At 38.4% G+C, this 21,528-nt stretch overlaps 2 protein-coding genes across 6 annotated transcripts in view; one reads left to right on the forward strand and one right to left on the reverse strand.

Moving 5' to 3' along the window:
* Positions 1-7: 7 nt before the first annotated feature.
* Positions 8-9,795, reverse strand: LOC130909609 (uncharacterized). Of its 3 annotated transcripts, none has more exons than XM_057826291.1 (3): positions 7,763-7,913; positions 7,171-7,308; positions 8-1,504 (listed from the first exon to the last, which is right to left on the reverse strand). In XM_057826291.1, the coding sequence occupies exons 2-3, from the start codon at positions 7,296-7,298 to the stop codon at positions 1,156-1,158; spliced, it is 477 nt and encodes a 158-aa protein (XP_057682274.1). In that variant the 5' UTR covers positions 7,299-7,308; positions 7,763-7,913; the 3' UTR covers positions 8-1,155. The 3 variants fall into 3 exon arrangements, 1 of the variants encoding a protein (XP_057682274.1); XR_009061779.1 differs by having other exon boundaries at positions 37-5,670; positions 7,763-7,914; XR_009061778.1 differs by lacking the exons at positions 8-1,504; positions 7,763-7,913 and adding an exon at positions 9,677-9,795 and having other exon boundaries at positions 5,710-7,308.
* Positions 9,515-21,528, forward strand: part of unk (unk zinc finger) — a 36,508-nt gene continuing 24,494 nt past the window's right edge. For 2 of the 3 annotated variants that reach the window (XR_009061776.1, XM_057826284.1), the window contains exons 1-9: positions 9,515-9,794; positions 11,182-11,391; positions 11,722-11,898; positions 11,969-12,099; positions 14,131-14,266; positions 14,347-14,464; positions 14,535-14,619; positions 19,939-20,228; positions 20,315-20,383. Coding sequence is in view for 2 of the 3 variants with exons in the window: in XM_057826284.1 (XP_057682267.1) it covers positions 9,646-9,794; positions 11,182-11,391; positions 11,722-11,898; positions 11,969-12,099; positions 14,131-14,266; positions 14,347-14,464; positions 14,535-14,619; positions 19,939-20,228; positions 20,315-20,383 (1,365 nt within the window). In the remaining variant the exon portion in view is untranslated. Of the gene's footprint in view, positions 9,795-10,370; positions 11,011-11,181; positions 11,392-11,721; positions 11,899-11,968; positions 12,100-14,130; positions 14,267-14,346; positions 14,465-14,534; positions 14,620-19,938; positions 20,229-20,314; positions 20,384-21,528 lie in introns of those variants that run through there. The other variant, XM_057826285.1, reaches the window with a different exon arrangement.

Genomic DNA, 21,528 nt, shown 5'->3' on the forward strand with positions numbered 1-21,528 from the left:
CATGTGCGTTAAATATTTTAACGTGATTAAAAAATTAATTACCGCCCGTTAACGCGAGTCCGTGTTGCCCAAGGACAGCCCCAAAACATCGCTGCTGTAGAGGAGATCTGCATGGAGGAATACGCCAAAATACCAGCAACAGTGTGTGAAAAGCTTGTGAAGAGTTACAGAAAACGTTTGGCCTCCGTTATTGCCAACAAGGGGTACATAACAAAGTATTGAGATGAACTTTAGGTTTTGACCAAATACTTATTTTCCACCATGATTTGCAAACAAATTCTTTAAAAATCAAACAATGTGATTTTCTGGGTTTTTTTTTTTTCCCCATTCTGTCTCTCATGGTTGAAGTTTACCCATGTTGACAATTACAGGCCTCTCTAATATTTTCAAGTCGGAGAACTTGCACAATTAGTGGTTGATTAAATACTTATTTATGTATGTCATACGCAATGTGAAACATTAAAACTGTTCAGACCAACCGGACACTTAAGACTTCTCCGTGTCAAACAGCTGAACAGGACAGGTTAAAAAAATAAATAAATCGCTTCCACACACATACAAGCAAAGCAGTCCATTTAATTCAGTTGCATCAAATACCGCGTGAAATATTAAATAAACATGCTTTTTGCTGTCATCGACACTTTAATGTCGTGAAAATGAAATATGTAATAGAGGGAGGGAAATAGTGCTAGATGATGAATGATATATATATTGGGGTGGTAAACTGGGTACTTCCCTATACGAATTGCGATACAACAATAAGGCACATGATATGGCTAAACAATAAATAGCTATACACCGACAGACCAGAAATCAATCAACGATTATCTACGATACAACAAGAGAAAAATGAGCTATTTCTGGGAAAATAATGTTTATTTTTGTCAGAAAAAAATGTAAAAAAAAAAGTTTGTCTTTTCATGCAACATTTCTGTAAATACACAATGCAACACTATATTATTGCAACAGTTTTGTAAACATGAGTTTCTGAACTCGTTTTTGCCATAGACAACGATTGACGTCAAATTCATTTAACCTGGGAGGACTGTTCATTCGTCCCCTCCCATATGAAAAACGAATTGGATATCTAGCGCCGCCATGGGCAGCCAATGAGTTAACATAAACACTATTGTAGTGGATAATTTTGCGAAATTTTTACATTCCGTTTTCCTTCAGAAGCCGACGGATAGTACGGGTTGACACTGTCGTACCCTCAGACTGCAGGGCAGCTTGAACTTGTTTGGATGTTAGTCGAGGTTCTTTATCCACCATCCGCGCAATCTTTCGTTGAAATTTCTCGTCAATTATTCTTTTCCGTCCACATCTAGGGAGGTTAGCCACAGTGCCGTGGGCTTTACACTTAACGATGATGCTGCGCACGGTAGACACAGGAACATTCAGGTCTTTGGCGATGGACTTGTAGCCTTGAGATTGCCCGTGCTTCCTCACAATGTTGCTTCTCAAGTCCTCAGACAGTTCTTGGGTCTTCTTTCTTTTCTCCATGCTCAATGTGGTACACACAAGGACACAGGACAGAGGTTGAGTCAACTTTAATCCATTTTAACTGGCTACAAGTGTGATTTAGTTTTCGCTACCACCTTTTATGTGCCACAGATAAGTAACAGGTGCTCTTGAATACAAAAATTACAGAAGCATCACATGGTTTTTCAAAGGGTGCCAATACTTTTGTCCGGCCCATTTTTGAAGTTTTGTGTAAAATGAGAATAATTTATTTTTTTTTTCCATTATCTCCTGTATTTTTTCATTGCAAGCTAAATAAATAAAGATATTACTACCAAAGCATTTTTAATTGAAATCATTTTCTGGGAGAAATTCAGCACGATCTGACAGAATTGCAGGGGTGCCAATACCTTTGGCCAGCAGTGCATCTCTCAAGCCTTTGTTTAGGGCTGCAGCTTTCGATTATTTTAGTAGTCAATTAATCGAAACTATCTAATCGAAACTATCTATTCGAATAATCGAGTAATCGGATAAGGAACATAAAAAATTAAAATACCTGAGCTGAGCCTCAAACGCTATAAAAAAAAAATAATAATAAATGAGGATCTATGTACAACAAAAGAACAGCTGGCTAACTTACGTACCAAAATGTCCGCTAGCTTAAATTCTATAAAATGCAAATTTTTTTTACAATGCTGTTAACAAATGGGTCAGACACATATTCTCAAATTAAATGGCTAAACATACCTTTTAAACTAAATTACGAATGCATTAAAAAAAAAAAAAAAAACTTATGTTGGTCTTAACAGAGAGCAAATGGATTCAGCCATGTGAAAATGAGGTAGACTAGAGGGCCGTGTATCCACCCAAATCAATAAAACTAAATGAGAACACTTTCAAAACAAACCATTACACCACCACTTTAATTAAACGAATACTCGAAGCAGCAAAATTCCCACATAAAAACTCCCACAAAAAAACGACTAAATATACCTATAAACTAAATTATGAATGCATTAAAAAAAACATTAGCTCAAACAAAAACAGCTTACGTTTGCCTTAACAGGGAGCAGTTGGATTCAGCCATGTGAAAAGAGGCAGACCGGAGGGCAGTGTATCCACCCAAATCAATAAAACTAAATGCAAATACTTTCACAATAAACCATTACAACGCCACTTACTTTTTTTTTTATTTAAAAAAAAAACAAAAAAAAAAACGCCACTTTAATTAAATACTCAAAGCAACAAAATTTAATTTGAATCTTTTTTTCTAATCGAATACTCAAGTTAATCGATTAATCGTTGCAGTACTACTTTGTTTTACATCCCTAAAATTTATTCTGCCACACATTAAATATTCCTAATCTGATTACTTGACTATTCCAACCAACTAGTTGATAGATTAATCGACTACGAAAATAAATCGATGTGTTCACTTCGAGATGCAATTCAAACCTCCGGTGGCCCTACCTAAGATGGCCGCCAGCTACATACTAGCGCTATATATGGCAGCCAATGAGATAAAAATAAAAAACAACGTTTTTCCCCTGGCCACTAGACATCCTCCCACCAAGGAGTTTATCACTTTTGGATGACCAATCCATTTGAAATTGGATGAGGATTCGTTCCTTCACTGTCAAACCTCCCACTTTAAATCGATTGGACGTCTAGTGATTTCAATGCGTGAAAGCGGTGTCTGACCAAGCCGTGATACTGGTTACCGATAATGGGAATCATGACCTCACACCAATAATTCAGATGTTGTTGCATTGTTGCAATTGGCTAACCTGCATAGCAAACGTCCGCTAGCTTAAATGCTATATAATGCTAATGCTTACAGCAATTTGCCAACTTGCATAGCAAATGTCCGCTAGTTTAAATGCTATGTAATGCTTTAGACATCATTACTATTGACATGTCACGTCGTCATTCTTTGCGCGACGCCTTATCAGTGGGGGCCGAGCTTCATTTGGTAGCAGCCGAAGACGGCACACGCCGTCGGATTTAAGCTTGGATTTACTTACAAATGAATGGATTGAACTACGAAAGCTGTACCGCATACGAACAGGAAGGATTGTCCTAGGAGTGATTTGTTCGAGGATCCAAGGTAAATATTATATTTTTCGTACCATGCATGCGTGATTGAACCATTTATTCAAATGAATTTTTCTTTGTTTACACATGGAGGCGGCTAATTTTCGTAACTGACTAGCCTCATAGTTTACTTTTAACCAAGAATTCAGTGATTTAAGTATTTATTCACACGAATTTTCACCAGAAAAGCTCTGTTTACACCAGGCGGCCGCTAGCCTCATTCGCTAACACAGTAGCACTGTACTTCGTCAATGTACGCAAAAATAAACGCTAACTGCACAGTTTCTTTGCTTTTAACCAAGAATCGAGACTGTTTTACGTCCATATCTATAAAGAATTCAGGGATTTAAGCATTTATTCACAAGAATTTTCGCCAGAAAAGCTCCTTTTATGCCAGGTGGCCGCTAGCCTCATTCGCTAACAGTATATAGTGTATAATGACAATAAAGGGCTATTCTATTCTATAATAAGCTGTTATTGTATATAGAATTTATTAATAATCTATTCATAAAGTATTTATAATTGATTATGCATGCTTTCCTCAAGTATTAAGTTTCTGATTTGAAAATTGATTGATTTATTAGCAGTTGAAAAAAATGTTAGTAGCTATTTTGGGCAAAAACATATGTTAAATATTGCTATTGATCCTGAAAATATAGGTGATTATCTCTGCATTTGAGGATTTTTATGTAAATAGTGTAAAATCTGAGAATTCTATATGAATTTTAAGTTTAGGTATACTTATTCGAAAAATAATGAATCGGGATTTTATAAGGGAACAACTTTGAATTTTTTGATGCCGCTGCTCACGTAGACGAGCACTCACTCAGACATTTGATTATGTAGAACAATTATGTGGAACAAACTCAGATTAAAAGTTTGCAAAAAACAATGAATTAGTTCAAAAGTGCAACTCTTTAGCATTCAGAAACACAAAAAGAATTAATAAAAAACATTGTGGTGGTCAGTAAATGTTCCTTTTATAGAGCAAGTGCAGGGAAATATATATGGAATCTCTCCATTCAGAGGAAAAATATATGGAATAATGGAAAAAATAAAGAAATAAAACATCTCCAGTATTTAGTAGCACCACCTCTGGCTTTTATGACAGCTTGCAGTCTCTGAGGGATGGACTTGATGAATGACAAACAGTATTCCTCATCAATTTGGTGCCAACTCTTTGCAGTTGCCAGGTCATCCTTGCAGGTCGGCCTTGCTGAGGACCATTTTTTTCAATTTCCACCACAGGTTTTCAATAGGGTTGAGATCTGGGCTATTTGCAGGCCATGACATTGAGTGGATGAGTCTTTCTCCAAGGAATGCTTTAACAGTTTTAGCTCTGTGGCATGATGGAAAATGACAAACGTATTTTCAATTGAAGCGATAAGAAAGCTGTCTAAAATTTCAACGTAAACTTGTGCATTTATTGAAGATTTTAACCACAGCCATCTCCCCAGTGCCATTGCCTGACATGCAGCCCCATATCATCAAGGACTGAGGGAACTTTGATGTTTTCAGGCAGTCATCTTTGTAAATCTCACTGGAACGGCACCAAACAAAAGTTCCAGCATCATCGCCTTGTCCAATGCAGATTCTTGACTCATCACTGAAAATAACTTTCATTCAGTCATTCACTTGTCCATGATTGCCTCTCCTTAGCCCATTGCAGTCATGTTCTTTTCTGTTAAAGTGTCAATGATGGTTTCCTTTTTAGCTTTGCTGTATGAAAATCCCATTTCCTTTAGGCGATTTTGCACAGTTCTGTCACATACCTTGACTCCAGCTTCCTCCCATTTCATCTTCATTTGTTTTGTTGTACATCTTCTGTTTTCAAGACATATGGCCTCTAGTTGTTTGTCATGACATTTGGATGTCTTCCTCGGTCTGCCAGTACGCTTAACTTTTACAACCTTGCCATGCTGTTTGTACTTGGTCCAGATTTTGGATACAGCTGACTGTGAACAGCCCACATCTTTGGCAACCATACGTGTAGCTTTACCTTCTTCAAGAAGTTTGATAATCCTCTCCTTGGTCTCAAGAGACATCTCTTTTGTTGGAGCCATGATTCTTGTGAATCCACTTGGTCCAGCAGCCCTCCAAGGTGTGATAACTGCACTGTTTTTACAGGCATGAAAATGGGTCAGGGGTTAAAAAGGTGAGAAGGGTGCGGAGGAAATATGTTTTGGTACACTAGGGCTGTCAGAAACGACTATTTTCTTCTGATTAGTCAGCCGACTATTTTTACGATTAGTTGACGAATCTTTTTTTATTTTTTTATACTACCGTATTGGCCTGAATATAAGACGGTGTTTTTTTGCATTGAAATAAGACTGAAAAAGTGGGAGTCGTCTTATATTCAGGGTCTAGACATTATACCCATTCACGACGCTAGATGGCGCCAGATATCATTGAAGCAATGTTCTGTCATGACAGATCTCAGCTACTCTCAAGTTTAACCATTTTCCATTATTTTATTGCAATTTTTTTCCTTATTCAGATTTGTTTCAAGACTACAGTTACAGTTAGACCTCACTTTGATGGTTAATGCAGTTATTGCAATTTTTTTGTTTTATCACAATAGATTAGTTTATTTACATTTCAAAAACCAGAAGCCATTCATTTACGAATGTGATTGCACTTTAGTTGACATATTTACATTTTCAGATATTAAGATTTGAATGAGGCAAAATAACATGCTTTCTCTCTCTCAAATAGTGTTATAATCATTTGTTTCAGATGTACTGTAATTATTTTCTGTATGAAAAATAATTTGGTGTTCAAAAAGTCTTTTTTCAAACTTGAGTCTTGAAAAAGAGGGGGTCGTCTTATAATCAGGGCCGTCTTATATTTGGGCCAATACGGTAATTTAGCAATGAATTTTTTTGTTGAGGCTTATTAGATCACAAAAACATTTTGGAACACTTAAATTATTTATTAAAGCACAAATAAACATGTAAATAATAATTAATCACACATAAACAATGAGGTCAAACGCTAATAGCATTTACTAGTGCAAAAGAATGGAATGTAAACAGATTCAGAACACTTTCCAACATTATTCAAAACAATTCTTTAAAAAATATATAGCATTATTATAGTAGCTATACAAATATATAATATATAATAGTATTATAATAATTATTCATTGCCAATATTTCAAATCCATATATTCCATATATTTTTCCTCAGAATGGAGTGATTCTATATTTATTTCCCTGCACTTGCTCTATAAAAGTAACATTTACAGTGATCACGACAATGTTTTTTATCCATTTCTTTTAAGTGTTTCTGAATGCTAAAGAGTTGCACTTTTGAACTAATTATTTTTTCAAGCTTTTTATCAGTTTGTTCTACATAATAAAATGTCTGAGTGAGTGCTCGTCCGAGACTGGTGATTCCATACTTTTTTGCTAGGGGTTGTACAGTATATCTCAATAGAATTATCAGCTTTACATTATCAGTTGGATGGAGGAGTAAATTATTGTTTGAAAAATGCATGATCATGCATCACTAACCTACTTCACTTGAGTATGCAGAAATTTGGTATATTCTTTCAAAAAATTGGTACGTATCGGCCGGATCGGGACAACACTACTTCCAACTCACATTACCCACCTGTCGCGATTGGGCTTCTCCGCTTCTCCTGTAGAGGGCGCGCTCTTCCTAGCCGCCTTGGTGGCGAGCTGTTCCGGTGGAGCCTTTCCTCCGGTGAATTTACGAGCAATCGGCTTTGTGCGGGCCATCTCGTATTACCTTCAAGAAAACAAACACGCATTAATGCGATGAACTCAAATGTAAAAGCTCACAGTACGTAGAAACGAGGTAAAACGCTTAGCTAGCACGTTAACATGTTGTAAGCGCCCATCCCCCTCTCGACTAACAACAAGGAGGTGTCTGCTTCAGTGTCGATATACTTACCAGACCGCAACAAAAATAAACTTAAATACGCACAGAGGCTTTAAAACAACATCCGTTTCATAAACAGCAAACATATTTGTGATAATTTCCATCTTACTAACAACCCGGGGTGAAAGAACACTCGTGAACTGTTTTTAGAAACACAATATGAACGATGCCATTGTCCTTGTTGGGGTTAGCACAAACCTGCGTACAGTACGTCAATCTAACAATACGAATAGCCGACAAATCGCTGTAAAAAAAAAAAATCAGTTTCGTAAGATAAATGACGAAAATATAGATTATTTACCTCTGTGGCGTTGGCTGTTGGAAGCGAGCAGGCTGTAGTGTGTAGTTCGTATGTCACGACTGCCAAAATACTTCGCGCTCATTGGTGCACTGTATATCATGGCTACACAGACCAGCCAATAAGATGCATCAAACGCAATCAATACAGACAGAGCTCTGCATGGATATCACTTATAGAGAATTAGATGCACAACGGCATAGTCGGCGGCGCTGGCGGCCATCTTATAGCAGTACACTTCCCTGGCGAACTATGTTACAGTGGATGTAAGGCTAGTTCTTTTCTCCAGTAAAATACTCTTAATTCAAATAAATATTGGCAGATTATCCAACGCTTCGGTATTTTTGGCTGGATGTTGAACACAGTATATTAATTATAATAATAACAATTATTATTTTAAGTTAGAAAATAATTTACTGCACCTCTGACGTTTATATAAACCCAAGTTGTTTGAAAATTGGCTAAAATTTTAGCAATGTGTAGCTTTTAAAGTACACATCCCATTGACTTTAATGTTATATTAATCGAACGACACTGAAACAAAAGAGCCAACAAATAATAACGTCCGTGTTGATTGGCTCACAGCGCGCATATTGTATCTAGTTATATATAATTGATATCTATAGTCCTCTACAAAGCACCGCATTTGTTTTATTATTAGGGCTGCAGCTATCGATTATTTTAGTTTTCGATTAATCGATGATAATCGAGTAGTCAGATAAGGAACAAGAAAAATTAAAATACCTGAGCTGAGCCTCAAACGGTGTAAAATAAAAAAAAAATAGGATCTATATACAACAAAAGCACAATTGGCTAACTTACATTGCAAAAGTCTGCTAGCTTAAATGCTATAAAACGCTAATGTTTTTTTGTTTGTTTTTTTACACTGCTCTTAACAAATGGTTTAGACACATATTCCCACAAAAAAAAAGGCTAAATATACCTAACTAAATTACGAATGCATGAAAAAAAAAAACATTAGCTCAAACAAAAACTTATGTTGGTCGTAACACGGAGCTGCTGGGTTCAGCCATGTGAAATGAGGCAGTCTAGAGCAGGGGTTTTCAACCCAGTCCTCAAGGCACACTGTGGGTCCTGGTTTTTGTTCCAGCCGATCCAGCAGAGACAGTTGAACCAATGAGGCTTCTGCTAAAACAAGCCACACCTGACTGCAATCAACTGATTGCACTTGTAAAACACCAGATTGGGGAAAAAGTGTTGTCATCTTGTTTGGTAAGAATGAAATCCTGCACCCACAGTGTGCCTTAGTGGAATAGGTTGGGAACCCCTGGTCTAGAGGGCAGTGTAGCCATCCAAATCAATAGAACTTAATTCAAACACTTTCAAAATAAACCATTACAACGCCACTTTAATTAATCGAGGGCTTGAAGCAGCAACATTTAATATGAATCTCTTTCGAATCGAATACTCGAGTTCATCCATTAATTGTTGCAGCACTAATTATTATTATTGTTATTGTATTTACGTGTTCCTTTTTTGTTTTGACAATTAACTACAGGACCTCCTGTTGTTCATGGGAGTTTTAAAATCATTCAATTAAGACCAATGACAGTAAAAAAGAGAGAGAGAGAGAGAGAGAGAGAGAGATTCGTCTCATTTGATGTAATTTAATGATCACTTTAGCTTTTTTCTATTGAAAAAATGCCTTCTTTTAATTGCTAGTACAGTACATGTATTATTGGGAAATGAATGCACATGTCAAAATTACAACAATTCCAATACATCTTGAACGCAGCATTTGTACTACTTCCTCTAGTCTCGCGCAAACTCACAGCGTTGTAGTATGCGGATTTCTATGCTAACTTGACGAGCTAGCCCCTTTTGCTAAAAACAAGGTTGTTGTCGGGACTTTTCCGTGGGGTAAAATGTCTAAAACGCACCCGCTGCCACAGTTACCTTCAGCGGGGACGACTACCGGGGTCCAGTCGTCGTCCTCGTCGTCTTCGTCCGCGGGGGGCTCGACATCTCCCGCTACCGTTTTGAACGTTCAGCCCGAGAAACCCCAACACTACACGTACGTAAGGATAGCATGCTAGCCCAGAGGCTTAGTAAATGTACACAAACTCACGTGCTTTCGCCTTCGCCTACTAAACAAACGGGGTATACGTTTGAAAGATACTTCCTCAATGCAGTACTCGTTTGACTATGATCTAAGTTTGCGTGTCAATACAAAAGTATATGATTCTTTTGTAGACAAATTATTAATTAGAATTTAATTAAACAGTTAAGGGTAATGTCTTGAAAAGAAAATATGTAATAGAGATGTGGGGAAATAGCGCAAGATGATGAATTATATATGGCGGAAAACACTCAGTGGCTTGAAGTTCTGCTCTGAGACCCCCAATTTGGCCAAATTTCAAAATTGGCCGATATGCACGTGTGATACATCATTGGAAAGCTTAAAATCTCAATTTTCTGGGGGAAGAAAACTTTTGAACAGGAGTGCATGTGAATAAATGCTTAAATCCCCGAATATTTATAGATATGGACTTAAAACAGTCTCAATTCTTTGTTAAAAGCAAAAAAAAAAAACGTGCAGTTTTTATTTTGCGTAAATATGTCGAACTACAATGCTAGTCTTTAAGTGAATGTAACTAGTGGCCGCCTTATGTAAGTAGAGCTTTTCCGGTGAAAAATCTTGTGAATAAATGCTTAAATCCCCGTATTCTTGATAGATATGGACGTAAAACAGTCTCGATTCTTGAGTAAAAGCCCAAAAAACATGCAGTTAGCATTTATTTTACGTAAATTTGTCGAAGTACAATGCTAGTCTGTTCGTGACTGTAACTGGTGGCCACCTTATGTAAACAGAGCTTTTCCAGTGAAAATTCTTGTGAATAAAGTCTTAAATCCCCAAATTCTTTATAGATATGGACGTAAAACAGTCTCGATTCTTGGTTTAAAGCAAAAAAAAAAAAAAAAACGACAACGTGCAGTTAGCATTTATTTGACATAAATTTGTTGAAGTACAATGCTAGTCTGTTAGTGAAAGTAGCTAGCGGCTGCCTTATCTAAACAGAGTAATTTTAAGGCGAAAATTCTTGGGAATAAATGATGGACGTAAAACAGTCTCGTTTCTTGGTTAAAAGCAACAAAAAAAAACTTGCAGTTAGCATTTATTTTACGTAAATATGTCGAAGTACAATGCTAGTCTGTTCGTGAATGTTGCTAGCGGCTGCCTTATGTAAACAGAGTTGGAATTGGACATCTAGTGCCATCATGGGCAGCCAGTGAGTTAACATAGACACTATTCTAGTAAGAAATAAGCATATCAACAACCTTTTGGGAATCATATTATTGTTATACTTCACCTCATTGATATATTGTCACAAAATACAGTGTTTTTTTTGTTTACGTTAATTCAACAGTTTTTTTTTTTTTTTGGCTGTACTCTTTTTCAGATATCTAAAAGAGTTTAGGACGGAGCAGTGTCCCTTGTTTGTACAACATAAATGTACACAACACCGACCTTTCTCCTGTTTCCATTGGCACTTCTTGAACCAGCGACGCCGCAGGCCCATGCGCAAACGGGACGGGACTTTCAACTACAGTCCGGATGTTTACTGTACCAAATACGATGAGGGAACCGGAACTTGTCCTGATGGAGACGAGTAAGTTAAGACCTAAAAGATTTTTTTCCTTTATACTTCCAGTCGAGAAAAAAAAACAATTGTTGCAGGTTCATTGTATGTAAAAGAGTAAAACAGTTGGATTTTAGAGGACTTTATTATTGGAACGAAATGGTTTTGTTCAACAACCTCTAGAGTAGGCGAGACATGCAACATCATAACCAATGCAGAAGGCTATAGGAAATGGGTACAGTCTGCACAGTCGCTGTATAATATACGGAGTCACATGGCGTAAGAATGCAGACTCAGTTAGCAGCTAACTGCTTACTGGATTTTCTAGTGAAAAACTATCTTTGTTCTTCTGCCTCGCAGATGTGCTTTTCTCCATCGGACGGCCGGAGACACGGAACGAAGGTACCACCTCCGCTATTACAAGACGGGCTCGTGCATTCACGAAACTGATACGAAAGGTTACTGCAGCAAAAACGGCTGCCATTGCGCCTTTGCGCACGGGTCGCATGACTTGCGCAGCCCCGTGTATGACGTAAGGTGCGGGAAATGACCTCCCGAGCCAAAGGCGCTTGGAAGATGTCCAGGTTCACGTCGCTTCTTTTGGCAGGGAAGTGCAGGTGATTGAGTGTCAAGGTGGCTCGGGACCCTCGGAAGGAACCGGAGGTGATGGACAGTCGGGTCAAGCGGCGAGTATGGCCCTCATCGAGAAGATTTTGAGCGAGGAACCACGCTGGCAAGGTCAGTGCTAACAACATCAATTTTGGACCACCCAAAAACTAAATACATACCATATTTTCTGCACTGTAAGGCGCATTAGACTAAACTATCTGGTGCGCACTAGAAACAATTTGGTGCGCACTGGAAACTATCTGGTGCGCACTGGAAACTCTCCAGTGCGTCCTTGAAACTATCTGGTGCGCATTAGAAACTCTGGTGCGCACTGGTCTGCTGCGCACCGGAAACTCTCTGGTGCGCACCGGAAACTATTTGGTGCGCTCCGGAAACTATCTGCTGCGCACCGCAAAGTATGGTGCGCACCTGAAACTATCTGGTGCACACGAGAAACTATCTGGTGCACACGAGAAACTATCTGGTGCACACGAGAAACTATCTGGTGTACAGTAGAAACTATCTGGTGCACACGAGAAACTATCTGGTGCGCACTAGAAACTGGTACGCACTGGAAACTTTCTGTTGCACACTGGAAACTATCTGGTGAGCCCTTGAAACTATCTGGTGCGCACTGGACGCTATCTGGTGCGCACTGGAAACTGGTGTACACTGGAAACTGGTGCACACTGGAAACTCTGGTGCACACTGGAAACTGGTGGGCACTGGAAACTTTGGTGCGCACTGGAAACTCTCTGGTGCGCACTGGAAACTAGTGCGCACTGGAAACATTGGTGCGCACAAGAAAAAATCTGGTGCACACTGGAAACTATCCGGTGCGCACTGGGAACTATCCCATGTGCACTGGAAACACTCTGGTTCGCACTGGAAACTCTCCGGTATGCACTGGAAACAGGTGCGCATTGGAAACTTTGGTGCACACTGGAAACTTTGGTGCGCATGGGAAGCAATCTGGTGCGCACTGGAAACTGGTACGCACTGGAAGCTATCTGGTGCGCACTGGAAACTGATGCACACTGGAAACTATCCGGTGCGCACAAGAAAAAATCTGGTGCACACTGGAAACTATCCGGTGCACACTGGGAACTATCCCATGTGCACTGGAAATACTCCGGTGCGCACTGGAAACTATCCGGTGCGCACTGCAAATGGGTGCGTACTAGAAAAAAATCTGGTGCGTACTGGAAACTCTGGTACGCACTGGAAACTCTGGTAAGCACTGGAAACAATTTTGTGCGCACTAGAAACTCTGGTGCGCACTGGAAACTTTTTGGTGCGCACTGGAAACTCTCTACTCTTTTGAAGTAAAGCTCAACTAAATCCTGTATTATCATTTTTAGCACGCCGAAACTGCTGGTGTCCGATGCGCGTCTGATCTTAGCTTAAACGATATAAAAATAAATAAATAAACAAATGAAAATCGTACAAAAGAAGAATTGGCTAACTTGCTTAGCAAATGTCTGCTTGCTTAAATGCTACATAATGCTAATGTTTACAAGATTGTTTCTAGTGCGCACCAGATAATTTCTAGTGTGCACCAGATTGTTTCTAGTGCGCACTAGATAGTTTAAATTTAATTTATTTCTGTCGATGTCCCTATAGGGGCTCTGTAGTTAATTGTGGCATGGCATCCCTTTTGCTCAGCTCTATCTAGTGGATTGCATAACGCAACCCCAACCACCACTAACACTACTACTACTACTGCTGCGCCTTATAATGCGGTGCACCTTATATATGAAAACAACTTTTAAAAAGGCCATTCATTCAACGTGTGCCTGTTACTCCGATGCACCTTATAGTGCGGAAAATACAGTAAATCAAAATGGAAGAAATTAAAGAAAATTTATGAATTAAAAATGTAATATATTTAACTTAAACATTGAAAAATTAATTTAAAATAAAACATTTAAAACACAGTATTCCCAAAATATTAAAGACATTATGTTTGGGAATATATATATGTATTTTACTTTTTAATAATTTTCTATATTTACTATATATATTTTTTTTTTTAATTCTATGACACTGAGTTAAATGCGAACTCATACATCAAGTGCAATCAAAGGTAAATCTATCCTGAACAGACATTTTTGACATTCTGTGCATCCTTTTTTCCCCCGATTTTTCTTGTGTCGTCAGATAACAACTACGTGTTGTCCCACTACAAGACGGAGCTTTGCAAGAAGCCTCCCCGCTTGTGTCGTCAAGGTTACGCCTGTCCGTATTATCATAACAGCAAAGACAGACGTCGGAGCCCGCATAAGCACAAATATAGGTGCGCTCTGACCAAAAGATGACTCTGCTCGGCCGACCGTTTGCTCTGAAAATGGCTGACGCGTCACGTTTCGCCAATAGAGCTTTGCCTTGTCCGGCGGTCAAACTGAGCGAGGAGTGGGGCGATCCCAGCAAATGTGAGTGCGCAGAGGGGTGCCAGTATTGCCACACGAGAACCGAACAACAGTTTCACCCTGAGGTGCGTCTCTAAAATGCCGCTCGCTTACTTACCCGGACGACCAAATAGCGGTGTTGTTTTGTTTTTCTAGATCTACAAGTCCACTAAGTGTAATGACATGCAACAGTGCGGCAGCTGTCCCAGGGGTCCCTTTTGCGCTTTTGCTCATGTTGAAAGTAAGTCCCTAGCACACAATTTGATTCATATAGGAGAGATAGAACTGGATTACCGTCAATTGGTGTTTTCCATCAATTTCCCTCTTTTACTAACTACCACAGCTCACACTCTGTGACCTGAGCTAGTTCAGTTAATGATCACTCATAGACTTCATAACGTATTAACGGGACACGGGGCGCAGGGCCGATGAATAGGGGGCCTGCTTTGTTGGCGAGTGGAATCACAAAGAGCTTTTTTCATTGAAAATTCTTGTGAATAAATGCTTAAATCCCCGAATTCTTTATCGATATGGACGTAAAACAGTCTTGATTCTTGGTTAAAAGTAGTGATGCACGATAATACATTTTTCAACCGATATCGATAACCGATAATTTCCTGCCCCTTCCACCCGATAACCGATAATGTCACGCCGATAATTCGATTCAAATATGTATGTAAAATTTTAAAGTATACAAAGATCTAATGCTACTGTGCAAAAATATAATTTAGTGCTGATAAGTAGTAAATTCCAACATCTAAACAATGGCAATGACATTGTGTAATGGTAAGCTTTTGGCAACAATTACTTAGAGAGTAAACACCCAAGTTGCACAAAAATGCCTTTAAAAGTAAGCCATTCCTAACATATATCACATTACTACACTGCAAAAACACCTCCTTAAAATTAGCAGAATTGGACAAAACTGTTGATTGCGCACATTTGGAGGCTAAATCAAGTATATAATTATCGGATTGCATTATCGGTTGAATTTCGTTTTATCTGGATTATCTGTGTGACGTCATAATTGCCATTATCGGCCGATAATTATCGGTGACCGATAGTATCGTGCATCTCTAGTTAAAAGCAAAAAAAAAAAAAAAAAAAGTGCAGTTAGCGTTTATTTTACATAAATATGTCGAAGTACAATGCTAGTCTGTTAGGGAATGTAGCTAGCGGCTGCCTGATGTAAACAGAGCTTTTCTGGTAAAAAATTTTGTGAATAAATGATTAAATTCCCGAATTCTTTATAGATATGGATGTAAACCAGTCTCGATTCTTGGTCAAAAGTAAAAAAGAAAAAAGAAAAAAATGCGCAGATAGCATTTATGTTACGTAAAAATGTCGAAGTACAATGCTAGTCTGTTAGTGAATGTAGGCGTTTGCGTTTGTTTTACTTAAATATGTCGAAGTACAATTCTAGTCTGATAGTGAATGTAGCTAACGCCCTCCTGATATAAAAGGAGCATTTCCGGTGAAAATTCTTGTGAATAAATGCTTAAATCCCGGAATTATTTATAGATATGGATGTAAAACAGTCTCAATTTTTGGTTAGAAGCAAAAAAAAAACAAACAAACATGCAGTTATCATTTGTTTTACTTAAATATGTCAAAGTACAATGCTCGTCTGTTAGTGAATGTAGCTAACGGCAGCCTGATGTAACTAGAGCTTTTCCGGTGAAAATTCATGTGAATAAATGCTTAAATCCATGAATTATTTATAGATATGAAAGTAAAACAGTCTCGATTTTTGGTTAAAAGCAAAAAAAAAAAAAAAAAAAACGTGCAGTTTGCGTTTATTATACATAAAAATGTCGAAGTACAATGCTAGTCTGTTAGTGAATGTACCGTATTTTTCGGACTAAAGTCGCGCCTGAGTATAAGTCGCACCAGCCTTAAAATGCCCGACGAAGAGAAAAAAAAAACATACATAAGTCGCACCAGAGTATAAGTCGCATTTTGGGGAACATTTACTTGATAAAATCCAACACATAGAACAGATCTGTCATCTTTAAAGGCAATTTAGAGAACAACATGCTGAATAAGTGTACAGTGCATGAACAACAATATGCGAATATACTATCCTCACCAGGACGTTACGGCTCGGTCCTGGCTATACAGCGAGCTAAACCCCCAAATGACGATGCTTGATGTCCGTATATGCATATACGTCCGTATTTGCGGAATCAATTTCGTCCTCGATACCTAACAGGTTCGCATCAACGTAAATAAATGAGAATTAGGTGCTGTTACAACGGTTAGCATGCGTTCGCTAGCATTAGCACATCGTTCAAACAACTACACAACTGGCTTTAAGTGTCCGATCGCGGGTGGAAAACACACAACAACAGAAAAGATTATACGAAAGGCGTTGCCTCTGTAGAGATATTTTACTAGCATAAACAATGTACGTAGGTTCGTAGCCGTGTTTCTCGCTAACTCGCCCACTCACTCAAGCTGCGTAGTTGTCCGTCTTCTTCTGGCGTGTGAGCAGTCTTCTTCACGTAGAGAAGTGCGAGTGCGCCCTCTTGTGGGCGTGAAAGCGCCACAAACTAAAAGCATGCATTTCAATATGAAAAAGTAAATAATACAATTGAACACTCATTGCAAAAGGCAGAACGCGAATGTGGCCATAGCTATTAAGGTATTAAGATAACTATAGCATAAAAAACATGCTAACAAGTTTACCAAACCATCAGTGTCACTCCAAAACACCAAAATAACATGTGAAATGATATCATAATGTGTTAATAATTTCACACATAAGTCGCTCCTGAGTATAAGTCGCACCCCCAGCCAAACTATGAAAAAAACTGCGACTTAATGTCCGAAAGATACGGTAGCTAGCGGCCGCCTGACGAAAACAGAGCTTTTCTGGTGAAAATCGGAATAAATGCTTAAATCCCCGAAATATAGATATGGACGTAAAACAGTCTCTATTCTTGGTTAAAAGCAAAAAAAAAAAAAAAAAAATGTGCAGTTAGTTTTTATTTTACACAAATATGTCGAAGTACAATGCTAGTCAGTTAGTGAATGTAGCTAATGTAAACAGAGCTTTTCCGGCGCAAATTCTAGTGAATAAATGCTTTAATCCCCAAATTATAGATATGGACGTAAAACAGTCTCGATTTTTGGTTAAAAGCATAAAAAAAACAAAAACGGTGCAGTCAGCGTGTATTTTATGTAAATATGTCGAAGTACAATGCTAGTCTGTTAGTGAATGTAGCTACAGTGGGGAGAACAAGTATTTGATACACCTGCCAATAGGGCTGGGCGATATGGCCTTAAACATGTATCACGATAAATTGAGCAGATTTATCTCGATAACGATAAATGACGATAAATTCGCCCAAGCGGACTGTTATATAATTTGAAAATCTGAATCAATGCATGAAATACAGATTAACTATTTCTTGTTGATTTTATTTACCAGCATTCAATTTGATATACTGTATTTAACAATTGTACATGCAGTCTAAACATTAAATTTATAAAAATTAGGGCTGTCAAAATTATCGCGTTAACTGGCGTTAATTAATTTTTTTAATTAATCACGTTAAAATATTTGACGCAATTAACGCACTTGCCCAGCTCAGACATATTTAAATGTCACTAGAGTGAAAGGCCCACCTGTTAATTGTGTTTTGCGGAGTTTTGCTGCCCTCTGCTGGCGTTTGGGTGCGACTGATTTTATAGTGTAAGTAATTATTGCCATCAACAATGGCGGGCTACTAGTTTATTTTTTGATTGAAAATTTAACAAATTTTATTAAAACGAAAACATTAAGAGGGGTTTTAATATAAAATTTCTATAACTGATTTAGAACTGATTTATTGTTATAATAAACAAATACAGTCCTTATGTACCGCATGTTGAAAATATATATCCATCTTGCGTCTTATCTTTCCATTCCAACAATAATTTAGAGAAAAATATGGCATATTATATAGATGGTTTGAATTGCGATTAATTACGATTAATTTTTAAGCTGCAATTAACTCGATTAAAAATTTTAATCGTTTGACAGCCCTAATAAAAATGTATTGTAAGCAATAAGAATTCAAGTATGAACATTTATAACAGCGTGTATGACTTGAACAATGTACATTGTCAAAATCAATATGCCTGTGCAAACATGTAATTGTAACACAAATGACTTGCAGCTTGAACAGTACACTTCAAAAAGACAACTTATTGTTAATGGCTGCTGTGATATAATTATTAAATACAAGTGTTTACTTTATGGTTTAAGGGTCACCCCCCCCCCCCCCCCCCCCGTGCATTTTTTCATAAATGCACGCACAATAAAAATAGCTGGGGCCATTTCTCGGTCATTATAAGTTTCGCCGTTGGATTGTACTTTATGCAGAATTCTTTACCATCACAAAAGCTATCAGAGGAATCACACACACAGACAGATACAAAATAACGCCACATAGTAATTGCTAGATGCAGTCCGTGCCCAATCCACTCATTAAGTTCAGCCGTTTCGACCAGGTTAGAGCCTCTATCCGACTCCATAACGTTCATTTGTAGCGTTAGCCGCTAGCTAGCGTTAGCCTGGCTACCAGTAGAAAGCACTGAAAGCACCATCTCCGGAAATCGTGAGAACAAAGGAGGACAGCGGGTGAAAGCCCGTCTGGATGCCACCAAGAGTCTACTAAATGTCGGTTGAAAGTTTGGTGAACCTCCCTTAAGCCACACTCCATCACGTTTTGCTTGTAGCGTTAGCTGCTAGCGTTAGCTTACCGGGCTTTTGTTTGATTGGCTTCCTGATGATCACGTGACTCCCTACGTAAGCACATTCACTGCTTTCTTAAAGGGGAATGAACATAGGCGAACAACACAGAATCAAAGCGGGATGAAAAGACTATTTTCTTGTTTTATTAATTTACCGAATTTACCGACATGGTCAAAATTACGTCGGTCATCGTTAAGAATTTCGGTGACGGTAAATTTTCGGTTTACCGCCCTGCTCTACCTGCCAATGGGAAAACCAATTGACAGTGTATCAAATACTTGTTCTCCCCACTGTAGCTGTCGCCTGATGTAAACAGAGCTTTTCTGGTGAAAGTTCTTGTGAATAAATGCTTAAATCCCTGAATTCTTCATAGATATGGACGTAAAACAGTCTCGATTCTTGGTAAAAAGCAAAAAAAAGAAAAGAAAAACCGTTCAGTTAGCATTTATTTTACGTGAATATTGCGAACAATGATGCCAATGCAGTAGAGGCTTATTTCTTCCATAGATTTTTTTTCACAACGTTTCAAAATGCATGCATGGTACGAAAAATATAATAATTACCTTGAATCCCTGAACAAATCACTCCTGAGACAATCCTTCCTGTTTGTATGCGGTACAGCTTTTGTACTGTTTCAACAGAAATCTGGCGTTAGATCTCTGCGTGCGTGTGTTTGTGAATAGCTCCTCTTAATGTGGGCGGCCTCCTACTCGAATGCGAGGCGCAGTGCATGACCGATCTGAGCCGTCAATACATTATGAAGTCTATGGATCACATTTGAATGGATGTGACCACTGTCCCTGAATATTTTTTTCCCAGAAGCCTTTGTCTCGGAAGAGTCCTTTTCCTCCCCAAGATCACCACCCCCACCTCTCCGTCCCCCCGATCCCGTTTCTGCTGACGACGTGGCGGAAACGAGCGGACACAATAAGGGCCTAGGTCACGTTGACCCCCTTTCGCCCCCCGCCGGGTCACGCGTCCCAGAGCAAGGCCTGCTGGGTAGTGTTCTAACTCTTTGTGAGGACATGAGGGGAGCGACTGAAACTCTGTCTCCCTGGGCGGGAGAGGGGGGGCACGGTAGAGCACCTGGTTTTGAGAGGGAAGATCAGGTGAGAGGAATAAAAAAAAAAAGGGAGTTTTGGGTAGGAGAGCATTTATAAGCGCAATGATGGCATATTTTTTGTTGTGCTTCAAGGCTAAACAGAGGAGTTTTGCCCTTGAGCAGCGCAGCAGAGAAATGACCTCAGCACCAAGTAGTAAGCAGGTACAATTTCTTACATCTGTCCTAATAATACAACATACTGTTGAATTTCATTTTTTAGAATTTCACAAAAAGTGTCTTTTCTCAACACACCACCAAATGTTACAATTTGTGATAGGAGGCTCACCATAATTGATGACGTTAATGAAGGTATTATTACCAAAACATTTGTAATTGCAATCATTTTCTGAGAGAAATTGAGCATTATCTGACAGAATTGCAAGAGTGCCAATACTTTTGGGCAGCACTGTAACATAGGGATTGCGTAAATGGGTTTATTGAACACACAAAAAAACGCGATCGCAAAAAGGGAGACAAGATGAGTCTGTGACAGTAGGTCGGGATCAAATAAAAAAAATATCCCAAGGGAAAACCGCAGTGAGAGGCAGACAACAACAACAAAAAATCAAGGCAAAGATGCAAATAGCAACAAAGATATACAAACTGTCAAATGGCGGCGAGTGAAAATCTCGGCAAGCTGCCTAGGATCGGTTTAAAGACACTGTTGAGGAGCTGTTATTGGATGCATGTAGGACGTCAGGAACTTAGCCGACAGCTCTGTAACAAAACAATCTGACCAGCAGCAGAATAGGGCTGCAGCTATCAAATATTTTAGTAGTCGATTAATCGATGGACTTGTTAGTTCGAATAATCGAGTAATCAGATAAGGAACATGAAAAATTCAAATATCAGAGGTGAGCCTCAAACGATATAATTTTTTTTTTTTTTTATGTGGCTCTATGTACAACAAAAGAACAATTGGCTAACTTACTTGAAAGATTCCGCTAGCTAAAATGCTATAAAATGCTAAAGTTTTTTTTACAATCCTCATAACAAGTGGTTCAGACACATACTCCCACAAAAAACGACTAAATATACCTATAAACTAAATTATGAATGCATTAAAAAACATTATCTCAAACAAAAACTTAGCTTACGTTGGCCTTAACAGGGAGCAGTTGGATTCAGCCATGTGAAAAGAGGCAGAACGGGCAGTGTATCCACCCCAATCAATAAAACTAAATGCAAAAACTTTCCAAATAAACCATTACAACGCCACTTTAATTTTTTTTTTTTAACAAAATTTTTTATTTAAAAAAATATATTAAAAAATAAAATAAAAATTTTAAAAAACGGCACTTTCATTT

This window comes from Corythoichthys intestinalis, chromosome 21 (genome assembly GCF_030265065.1).
Source record: "Corythoichthys intestinalis isolate RoL2023-P3 chromosome 21, ASM3026506v1, whole genome shotgun sequence".
In the NCBI taxonomy this organism is placed as follows: Eukaryota; Metazoa; Chordata; class Actinopteri; order Syngnathiformes; family Syngnathidae; genus Corythoichthys; species Corythoichthys intestinalis.

Excerpts from the sequence above, each read along its gene's own strand:
- LOC130909609 (XM_057826291.1), bottom strand. The coding sequence starts at position 7,298 with ATGGCCCGCACAAAGCCGATTGCTCGTAAATTCACCGGAGGAAAGGCT. Across the intron at positions 1,505-7,170 it reads GAGAAGCCCAATCGCGACAG|CATGGAGAAAAGAAAGAAGA; the intron begins GTGGGTAATGTG and ends TACCACATTGAG.